This window comes from Pituophis catenifer, unplaced genomic scaffold, assembly GCF_029215685.1.
Source record: "Pituophis catenifer annectens isolate HBS135680 unplaced genomic scaffold, rPitCat1.0.hap2 SCAF_1, whole genome shotgun sequence".
NCBI lineage: Eukaryota > Metazoa > Chordata > Lepidosauria > Squamata > Colubridae > Pituophis > Pituophis catenifer.
In genome coordinates this window covers 147,148,671-147,160,687 of record NW_027256881.1, presented here as the reverse complement: position 1 = coordinate 147,160,687, position 12,017 = coordinate 147,148,671, and the positions used below count along the sequence as shown (strand labels likewise).

The 12,017-nt window shown below is 33.7% G+C and overlaps 1 protein-coding gene across 2 annotated transcripts in view; it reads left to right on the top strand.

The window, feature by feature from the left end:
* The window catches only part of RANBP17 (RAN binding protein 17), a 205,002-nt gene that overhangs the window by 14,407 nt on the left and 178,578 nt on the right, over window positions 1-12,017 (top strand). For both annotated transcript variants that reach the window (XM_070956185.1, XM_070956175.1), the window contains exons 7-12: window positions 736-901; window positions 2,937-3,010; window positions 5,433-5,552; window positions 6,716-6,862; window positions 7,128-7,300; window positions 7,656-7,849. In XM_070956185.1, the coding sequence (XP_070812286.1) occupies window positions 736-901; window positions 2,937-3,010; window positions 5,433-5,552; window positions 6,716-6,862; window positions 7,128-7,300; window positions 7,656-7,849 (874 nt within the window). The remainder of the gene's footprint in view (window positions 1-735; window positions 902-2,936; window positions 3,011-5,432; window positions 5,553-6,715; window positions 6,863-7,127; window positions 7,301-7,655; window positions 7,850-12,017) is intronic.

The following is a 12,017-nucleotide window of genomic DNA, read 5'->3' as shown; positions in this document are numbered from 1 at the left end:
TTTCTATCTTTATCATAATTTAAATTAGAAGATTGTGTTGTCTTTAACCCAAAATAATTGTTATTTAATGTTTATTGTCCACTCAGAGTTACAATGGCAGTGAATGAATGGTGATAGTTATACTTAACAGTTATAGTTCCTTGAAGTCCTGGTCGCCCCAACACCTCTACAGTTGTAATCATAATCTGCATGCTTGGCAGCCAGATGGTTGCAGCATCCCACAGTCACATAATTGCAATTTGTGACCTTCTCTGCTGGCTTCCCCAAGTAAAGTCAATGGGGAAGCTGGTAGGGAATGTTGCAAGTTGTCCTGGTAAGTCTCCCTCACCTGTGCATCCTCCCTGAGCCTTGCTGCATTTGCACCATGCCTCCTTGGCCACATGCACACCCTCTCCCGCCCAAACTTCTGTATGACTTGCAAGTTCCTGTCAGTTTCCTCACTGATTTTTTTAGGAGGCTGACAGGAAGTTGCAAGGAGGTGCTCACTTAATGACCTATAATCTTTGCTTAATAATGGCAACAGAGATTGCTGGGATTGCCATCACTAAATGATGTGGTCATAACTCAAGGACTACCTAACACTTATATCCAAATCCTTGCATTGGCCCACAAAGTTGAGTTTTATGAGTGATACATATTAGAAGTCTTGACATATTGTATTGGAATTCTTAAGATAATGTCATTACATTATTCAGAAATACATTACTGAACCACATTTTTAAAATTTGGATTTAGATATTGGCAAAACCATTAAATCTTCAAGATCAACAACAGCAAAATTTAGCAATACATCTTCTGAAGCTTGTCCTCAATTGTCTTAACTATGACTTCATTGGAAGTTCAGCAGATGAATCTGCAGATGATTTGTGTACTGTACAAATTCCAACAAACTGGAGATCAAGTAAGAGAATAATCACTGCTAATAATCTATTTACTTTTTTCTAATGTGCCTACCAGATGTGTTTGGATTCTGAAGTAGCCAGCCAGTAGAATTCTTTAGAATAAGTGAGGGGCTATCATTATCTTTTGGAGCCTGAAAACCCTATTATGACAGATTTGCAAGATACTTTGAGGATGAAATTGTTTTTGTGCTGACTTGAATATAGATTTTGATGCAGTTTATATATTGGTATACAGTGCACAGCTTAGTGTAATTATGTGAGATCTTACTCAGTTTTTTAGGTTCGAGGAGAGAAACAGCAGTTTATAACCATCTGACTTATCACATGTTGTCTTGACACTGGTCCATGTTGATACAGTCTTTATTTGATTAGATGGATTTCAGGAACACCTTTCATGATGGGTGGTGTGAAGGGAAAGAATCAACGTCATGCTGGGTTCAGAGGATTTTGCCCTCTCATACCCAATCATAAATTCTTTTACTTTTGGGGAACAAGTTGTTTGAAAGTATGGTGTCCTTGCTCAGTCCATTTGACATTGAAACATTCCAGGCCCACACTAAACCACCGATTCATATTCTGACAAAATAATACATCCCATAGAAGTTTAGTTGATTATTTTGTATATTATTTTATATGTATTGTATATCTACCTCTTTCAATATGGCTCATATTCATACAAGTATATCGAAGGAGTCTCCTTTCTGACACAGAATTCTTTGAAAAATGACCGAAAATTCAGCTGTGTTGGTGGAATTTTTCTGCCTAATTTGCTCTGTGCCTGATTAAATACCATACTAGATACATTGTAGGTATTTAATTTATCTAACAGTTTCTTATCAATTATATTTTAGAAAAATATTTTATTCTGAGAATGCTTGAATTCCAGACAAATGCCATCTGGTAAATTATTTCATGACAAAATATCTTTTTTTTAATAAAATCCAAATAAATATGCATCCAAACTGTAATGTTGGAAAAAGGACAGTTGTGTTGCAGTGTCATATAATGGAATTGTGTTAGAAATTGTGAAACAGGAATGAAATTACTGTTGAACATGAAAAGGGGCGTATCTCTTAGAAGTTTTTGAATATTCATTCCTACTGAGATATAAGAGCAACAGCTAACAGAGTAGAATGTAAGAATGGACTATGAATTGTCTTGGCATTTTAAAAATGAAGGCACTAGGGTGGCACTTCTGCAGAATTTAAGGCTAAATGGGAGAGATGGAAGGGCTTTACAATAGGGTGGATTTGATTTAAATCGAGTTGATTTAAATCACAATTTAAATCATGATTTAAATCACTAGTAAAAAGGCTTGATTTAAATCAACTCTATTTAAATCATAATTTTTAAAGAGCAACTGTCATCTCTTCTACTCCTTTGATCCACTGTTGACTTACCGATAGTCCCAGTGTTGCAGAATATACAGCCTCATGCTACATAACTAAGTTCCATTTCATGCTGAATAAACTAAATTATTTATGTATCTTAAATAGAAAACTATCTTATGATAGATTTTTACCCCAAAAGTTTTTTATTAAAATAAATTCAATAAAAATAAAAAAAAATCCGATTTAAATCAAAAAAATCTGATTTTTTTGATTTTTTAAAAAAAAATCATTGATTTTTATCCACCCTGCTTTACAAACACTCTCTTTTTCTTCGTAGCAACCATATATGAGTGGCAGAACTTCAAATGGGCTATGTTTTGCAACAAGGCCTTTTATTTACAGTCCACTTGGAGTAAATCTAGTACTTGCTCTTTAATTGTGCAATGATTGTCAGAAAACAAATGCCACAATTGCATGAATAAGAGGCAATTAAGGGCGGAGAGAGGATGAAAATATCAATGTATAAATACATGAAGCTTACCTTCTCCCCTAACCCACCTATTTCGCATTATAAAAAAAAAAGAGCCATTTGAAACTATTTGACACATGCATTTATTATTTTAAATGTATAATTGTGTTTTTGAGAGAGGCATAAACTAGAAAAGATAAACCACCTATTTATTTTCATTTTTGTTCTTCTCAGTTTTCCTGGAACCAGAGACTTTGGATCTCTTTTTTGACCTGTATCATTCCCTCCCTTCAATGCTGTCACAGTTAGTAAGTATAAAGCATCTTTAGTCTTTTTTATTTAGTAGGAAACTTTCTTTAAAGATGTATGTGTTTGATAAATTTGTCCAACTAAAAAGTCTTGTTACTGTATGTGTCCTGCAATTTTATTATCTTTATGCTTTGCAATGGAATCCTTAGTTCAACCTGGGAAGTATATTATTGCAGATAAGGTCAGTAGGACATTTAATATTGGGCAGTCCTATTTTCTGGCTTGAGGAGATGGCTGCTGCGGTGGCATCTGTGCTCCATAAGCAGTAACTCATCAGCACATTTAGAAAAGTATGTACTGTATGGTCACTGTTACTATTGCAATTATATACAGGTAGTTCTCAACTTACAACCACAATTGAGCCCAAATTTTCTGTTGTTAAGTGAGACATATGTTAAGTGAATTTTGCCCCATTTTACGATCTTTCTTGACACTGCTGTTAAGTGAAACACTGCAGTTGTTTAGTTAGTAACAGGGTCGTTAAGTGAATCTGGCTTCCCCATTGGCTTTGCTTGTCAGAAGGTCACAAAAGGAAATCATGTGACCTCAGGACACTGCAAGCATCATAACTGCCAAGTGTCTGAATTTTGATCACATGACCATGGGATACTGCAACAATCATAAGTGTGGTCTCTTCTCCTATCACAAACATGTTAATTTTAACATGAACAGAAAATATCCCAGACTCATCCCCATCCCTAGTAATAAAAATACAACTACCACAAATTAAGTAGTAAATGTTGTAGATTGCATTCTTACTGATCATGATGCCCAACAAGAACACACACGTGCAGAATGTATAGCATCAAATCAAAGGAGTAAAAAGACTTTTCAGCCCCAATTCTCATTTTACAATAGGATTTTAAAATAAGGTTGCATTTTGGTCCATTTTCTACTTAATCTTTATGTCAACTCTCTAATTCAATCCCTAACAAAAAGTGAATTTTATCTCCCATTCTAGCAAATAAACAATGTCTGTTTTGCTTTCTCCTCTCCCTGACACAGAACGATGAGTTTATAAGCCTTAGAAGCTTATTGTAGAGAAGAAAAAAATAAAAAATTAAAAAACAAAGAGATTGTGTTAATAAAACAATGTGTTATTGTCCTCCATAAGCGGAAAATCAACAGAAATCTGAGCGAAGTTTAAGAAACCCAAATACTTAGGAATCATATTTTAATCTTCTAATAGCTGGAAAGAGTAAGAAAAAAACCATTTCTCTCATGCGCAAAAAAACTTCCAATGTAATTATTTTTGTTAATCATCTTGAAAATAATTACATTCCCACTGTAATTATGTTTCTTAGGTCTGAGGTGCTGAGCCTAATATTTAATGGTGTACAAATTAAAGCAAAAGTAATTCAGAGTGAGTCCTTAAGAGGAATGCTGCATTTTAAATGTACTACATTTAAGAGAATACATTTCTTTCTATTAGCTTATTCAGTCCTTAGAAATCTCAAAAATGGTAGCAAAATTCTATTCAGTCATGATCCCTGTAAAGAAACTCAGAGTATAATTAAGTTCTAATAGATTGTTCAGAAAGCAATTAATTATATTTTTCTCTTTTAATATTTCAGTTTGTTACATGGTTATTGGTTGAGGTTTTGGTAGAATTTTGGCCTATGACTAAATAAAGTCTGGTACTTGATTTGTTATAAATTTCCTTCCTTCCTTTTCATAGTTTGAAAAGTTGGGGCAGAGTGATGTAGTTCAGATTTTATTATGTAAATTGTCTTTATGATAGTGCATAATTTGTTTACACTTGTCTATTTTTGGCCAATAGATTGGTTGGGTATCTATTGTGAAATAAATCTGAAATATTTATAACAGGAGTGGATTGTTTCTCAAGACCATCCACTCATTTTAATTATTGAATTTTCAGAGACTGCATTCTGTATGTACTTTCAGGCAACATTAGCACAAATAGTTATAGACATTCTAGAATGGTTGATGGGCTAGCTATTCTTCCTTCCTTCTATTATGTACTGTGCCTACTTCTGTGCTCTGTTTTGGCCATGTATTATCATAGTTGCAGATGTTGCATTGCAGGTCAGATGTTGCATTGTAACTGGTTGGCATTCACATAGCTATTACAATCAAAACACCATTATTTCTTGTGTACCACCTGATTTATACAAAAATGTAGATATCTATTTTTCAGTTGTAGGCACCTTGGAGATACTACACACATTACTGAATTTTAATTCGCCTTACTAGAATTTTTTTCACAATGGTAAATACAAATTGAGGGCAATTTCTATATTTTAAATATGTATATAGTATGACTGTAGCTGTAGGTCAACTTTTAAAGTGTTTTAAAGTAAATACAAATGAAGCAAAATAGCAGCGAAGTCCTTGCTTGCTTCAAAAAACAATATTTATGTCCCACTTAATACATTTCTTAAATCATTATTTCCCTTTTAGGCACTTTCCTGTTTAGTTCAGTTTGCTTCTACAAGGCGATCCCTATTTAGCAATCCAGAACGTGCCAAGTATCTTGGTAATCTAATCAAAGGAGTAAAAAGAATACTTGAAAATCCTCAGGTAATCCCCCCCCCCCCAATTTCCTCATAGATTCCAATTATATTTGTTCCATTTTTTCTTAGGATATCTTTATTGTAAATATTAAGATTGATATTTAGTAAAATAGTTAAATTAGCCAATGGAAGAATTTACTTGAGGCATTTGAAATGATAGTGTGGGAAATATGCCAGTTTTCAACTGTGTCTTACATTATCTGATCTGCCTCATATTTTTGAGTTAGTGCTATCTGTGTCTGAATGAGAATTCTATCTAGATTTTGTTCAACCCTGGTTTAATAGTTCAGAAAATTGTCTTATTTTAGTCAGATTAGTTCGGAATGAATCCACTCAAGCAAGAATTTTTATATTTCAAATGTCCAATTTCATGTTGCCGTGACAATGTGAGTTTGACACCTCTGCTTTAGTTCATAAAAGAGTAAAACAACTTTCTTTTTCCCAAGTAAGTTTACGCTGTAATCCTAGCTCCTGTAGCCTGGTTCCTAAGAGCAAATAATAATAAGGAGCCAAGTTTAAATCTTGTGCTTATTCCATCCTATGGGATATTTTATTTTATTGTTATTTATTAAATATATACAACCAACCTTTCATAAAAAGTGATTGAGCAATTGTATTAAAATAGCAATGCTTATTGAAGATCTTATTGAATAGTTTGTGGGAAATGGGGGTGTATAATAAAGCATTTGTAACATAAAAGGCGTTTATCACTCTTATTTGATGTACAAGATTTCTGCATACACAGATATTAGCTATTTCATATATTTAGAAAGATGCCTGGCTGCTGCATTTATTGCCTTATTCTTGATCACCCCATATGTATTTTACTCCTCCTCTGTGCCTCTGCAGTGACAGTAAATTATGTTGCATTCTTAACATACTGCTGATTTTCCTCCAGTGCACTGCAGAAGCCTATTATGATATTCTATGAGGAATCACAGCTCCTAGTCCCACCAACAAATTTCGGTCATGCAGATAATTCCTAGTTGTCTGACTTCACAAAATAGTTTGTTTCACAATTATTTCTTTGAATATTTGTGGCATATACAATGACATTAATAATTAATTTTTGATTTGGGGATGGACTGTATCTTCTTTTTGTGTAGACTTATTAATTATTTCTCTCTATAACTCTCATAATGAATGCCTATTTTATTTTTAATAATTTAGGGCTTATCGGATCCTGGTAACTATCATGAATTCTGTCGATTTTTGGCTCGATTGAAAACCAATTATCAACTTGGAGAATTAGTAGTTGTGAAAGATTATCCAGAAGTTATTAGACTGATAGCAAGTTTCACTATTACTAGTTTACAGGTAAGATAATAATAGAATGTTTTGGAATGTGATTGATTTGATTATTTTAAAGGGGAATGTATAGAGCTTGGTGACTGATTATTTTACCTTTTATCTGCCAAGAATATTCTAAGATTGTCAATTTAGGGCTCCATCTGTTTTTTTACAATACATAATCATGGGTTTTCTTACCAAGATGTGAAGAAAAAATTGCAAATAACATTTGTGATTGCTTGCATTGGATTGAAACTTACTCTAATGAAAAACTCATTTCTTTTCTTTATAGCACTGGGAATTTGCACCAAACAGTGTTCATTACTTGCTAACCCTTTGGCAAAGAATGGTTGCCTCAGTTCCTTTTGTGAAATCATCAGAACCCCATCTCTTAGATACCTATGCACCTGAAATCACAAAGGCATACATTACTTCTAGACTGGAATCTGTTTCCATGGTTATAAGGTAATCAAGAGTACAGTTCTCCATAACTTTAGCTAGCTCTGTTGCACAAAGTCTTTCTTTCTTGATATCTATTTTTAATTCGGGTAACTGCATTAATTTTATTCCTGAAATAAAAAAGCGTGCTTCTGAAATCAGTTTGCTTCAATGTAAATCTTCTTAGGTTTCATTATAAAAAACCTCCATCAAATTCATCATTGTTGAATTAATCATCCAGCTTTCATCCTTTAAAAAGCACCTCCTTCTGACAAGGTTTACATTGATTTCACCTATAAGTTTGTGGATAACGACTGTAATGTCATTTCAAACTGTCCAGTGATTTTTACATTGTCCGTTATAATTTTTATATGGATTTTAGGGAAGGTTTGGATGATCCCTTGGATGATACAGCCACAGTATTTCAGCAATTAGAACAGCTATGTACAGTTAGTAGATGTGAATACGAAAAGACTTGTGCTCTTCTTGTACAGTTGTTTGACCAAAATGCACAAAACTATCAGAAGTTGTTGCAGTCATCTAGTAGAAATACTCTGGCAATCTCAATTCAAGAAGGTTAGTATATATTATTATTTTTTATTTTTATTTTATTTTTTATTTAAAAAGTTTTAACAATCATTACAACAATTTTTCCCCCTCCCACCCCACCATCCCTCCTCTCCCTCCCACCCCCCTCCCCCCAAAAACCCACCCCCGGGACTTCCCAGAGCAAAAACAGGGTATAGCATAACAAACATAAGCTAAAATAAGCTAACTTTCTGTGGTCTCCAAACTCCCCCTTGCTCTTTAACTCCCCTTTCAACTAACTAAACATATTCAAAAAGGAAATATAGATTTCATTCATAAGCTATTTGAAACTTTTTAGTCCAATATTTGTTTTGAATATAGTCAATCCATCTTCTCCATTCCAATATATATCTTTCATTTGGATGGTCCTTCAAATACGCTGAAATTTTAGCCATCTCTGCTAAATTCACTACTTTTAGTGTCCATTCTTCAATAGTAGGCAAGTCTTCCTTCTTCCAATATTGTGCTGCCAAGAGTCTGGCTGATGTTATTAAATTTAAAATCAACTTAGTCTCTATAACAGTACAATCTGTAATTATGCCTAACAGAAAAAACTCTGGAGTAAATTTTATCTTCTTTTTGAGAATATTTTGAATAATCCACCATATTTTTATCCAAAATGCCTTAATTTTTTTACATGTCCACCATATATGATAATACGTGGCATCATCACATTCACATCTCCAACACTTAGGTTGCACACTTGGATACATACAGGCTAGCTTTTTAGGATCCAGATGCCATCTATAAAACATTTTATAAAAATTCTCTCTTAAGTTTTGGGCTTGCGACAACTTCACATTTCTAACTCATATTTTTTCCCATGTTTCCATCATTATTGGTTCTTCAATATTTTGTGCCCACTTTATTATACAATCCTTAACTAACTCCGTTTCTGAATCTATTTCTACAGCCTTTTTATATGCATTTGACTTTGATCTCTAATCTGTTTTACCAAGTTCTCCTCATTTTGCAGAAAACCAATTTTCTGATCTTCCCTCCATCTAGCTTGCAACTGTACATATTGAAACCATGTTCGAATTGTCCTTTCTTCTCTTAGTTGATTCAAAAATTTTAATTGTAGTATACCTCTTTCCTTGTTAAGAAGCTCTTTATATGTAATCACATCCTGCCTTTGCTCTACACTTATATTCTCTATTGCGTGTCTGGGTATTGCCCACAATGGTAACTTCTCGTTTAGTTTATACTTGAACTTTTTCCAGACACGCAATAGAGCATTCCTTAATATATGACTTTTAAAAGTCTTGTCCACTTTCTTATCATATAATAAATAATCATGCCACCCGTAAACCAAATCATATCCCTCGATATTCAATATTCTTTCTTCTGTTAAATTCATCCAATCACTCATTGCTGATAGAACAGCTGCCTCATAATAAAGTCTTAAGTTAGGCATTTTGAGACCTCTTTCGCGTGTATCCTGCATTATTTTTTGTTTTATTCTCGGTCTCTTCCCTGCCCAAACAAAATTATTAATACCCTTCTGCCATATCTTCAGATTCTCATCTTTTTTAAGTATTGGTATCATTTGAAAAAGAAACAAAAACTTAGGCAAAACATTCATTTTTACTGCTGCTATTCTTCCTAGCAAGGATAATTGTAATTTTTTCCAGTTTTCCATCTCTCTCTGTATTTTTTGCCACAGTGGATCATAATTATACTTAAATAATTTCGCATTTGATGTCATAATATAGACCCCTAAATACTTAACTGTTTTTACAATTTCAAATCCTGTTAGTCTTTCTAATTCTTCTTTTTGATTTATAGTCATATTTTTAGTTATTATCTTCGTTTTCCCTGCATTTATTTTAAATTCAGATACTTGTCCATATTGATTAATTATATCCATTAGATCTACAACCGACTGTAATGGTTGGGTTAAAGTAACAACCAAGTCGTCTGCGAATGCTCATAATCTATAGTCATACTGCCTAATCTTAATTCCACTTATTTTGTCTGACTCACGTATCTTACTTAACAAAAATTCCAAAGTCAAAATAAACAATAATGGAGACAAAGGGCATCCTTGTCTTGTTCCTTTTTCTATATTAAAAGTGTCTGTTAAACTACCATTAATTATTATTTGCGCTGTTTGTTTCTGATGGGGAACATTTCACAAAATCTATTAAGGTATTTTTTATTTTTATTGTGCACATGTCTGCCATATACGTTTGGCTCACTTATTTATTTATTTTTTAATCAGTTTTTAGTGCAAGAAGAAATAATATTCCCCAAAAAACATCCAATATTGTATAGAGGTATACAAACAGTTGAAGTTTTTCTATCTTCTTTCTCACCCCTGCCTGAGGGGATCTTCCAAACTTCTAGGACAAAATTATGGGTCAGGAGGCTATAGGAGAAAGAAAGAATTGATTCCTCCCCATTTCACTGAAGCATTACAACTACAAAGTAGCTTTTTAAAAACTAGTTATGATTTTTCATGTAAGAATTACCACAGCACAACTACGATGCCCCTCGGCCCTTCCATTGCTTAGACATTAAGACTCAAGTGCCGAAGGTGAAATAAGAAATTTAAACTTCAGTTTTCTTTCAGGTCATTTCCCTGGGTCAGACATCACCACTGTGTTAAATGGAATCTGTGTGTTTTTTTAAAAAAAATGTATTTACACAAAATAGCAATAAGTAAAATAAGCAAATTATAATTATTCATTATAACTAGAGCAATAGAAAAAAGGGAAAAATTTTAACACTTTCAATGCACTTTTAAATGAAACTGTTACATGAGGAAAATACGAAATTACGAAAATTTATTGAAAGCTAAAGTTGAATGTGGTAGTGAAAGAGTTAAGGGCATTATAGCTAGACGGAAAAAACTCTGTGGAGTTCCCCTTCCTGTGGTGCCCTGAGCACATAATTATTTTGCTTAATGGTTAAACCAGAGCTGGTATACATATTTTTTCATTTTTATTGGCTTCCACCATGCCAGACAGTGCTTAGTATGTTGCCTTTTGTTTTTAAAATTGTTGTTCAGTATATCTTTAACTGAACTCAACTTTCTTAGCCTTTCTTTTCCTCTTGACCCTTCATTCTTCTTCATATATTCATAGAATCATTGAAAGATGGGTTGGAGGTCATCTGGTCCAAATCTTTGCTCACTGCAAGACCCATTACAGTATCTCTGACAGATTACCGTTCACCCTTTGTCTGCCAATCTCTACTGAAGGCACATGATATGGCAGCCTGTTCCATGAACTGACAACTGCTGCAATCAGCACCTTTTGTGATTCATACTCATTATCCTCTGAATGTAACCAGATTATCTTAATATACATTTTTCGTGGTGGTGAACACTGGTGTTCAGTCTGTTTATAGATCATTTCACATTCATTGATGACCCTATCTCTTGATTTATCATATATGAGTATCCTGTCCCCTTTTTATTGTACAAAACTACCCCAATTCAGCCTACTTTTATATTTCTGCTGACATAATCTAATTATTTCATATAACAGTATAAACAGAATAACACTAAAACACAGCCATTTTTCTTCGTTTTATTTCTTGCAATAGGTCACATGCTATACATTACCATTCCATTAGGATTTACATGGCCTAACATTTGTTGATTAGTTTTCCCATCTTTAGTAAATATTTTAACTTGGATATTGTAAACTACCTTGAGTAGCCCCACAGTGAGATAAGCAGCATATTTAACAAACAAATAAATAAATAACTTGCAGTCACACCATTTTCCTTGTCATACACAACTACCTTATTTTTTATACATTTATTTTCTGATCCTTGTCCTCATTGTATCATACAGTTTTTCTAAAATTCACTGCAAATAATTTGGGCTTTACAACATTAAAAATAATAAAATCCCCAAACCCTCTCCACCACTACCTCCACCAGCAGCAACACAATCAAATTAACTTGATTGGTTCCATTTCCATTGGTCAGTTTGGTCAGTTGAGGCTTTCATATAACACTTTTTAGTAAGGGAAGATTTAGATCAGGGGTGTCAAACTCGCACATGGCATCGTCATGTGACGTATTGCGACTTTCCCTCCCTTTGCTAAACCGAGCGTAGGCGTGGCCAATGCATGACACATCCAGCCCGCGGGCCACGAGTTTGACAGCCCTCATTTAGATTATCAACTGTCACTGCATTCAT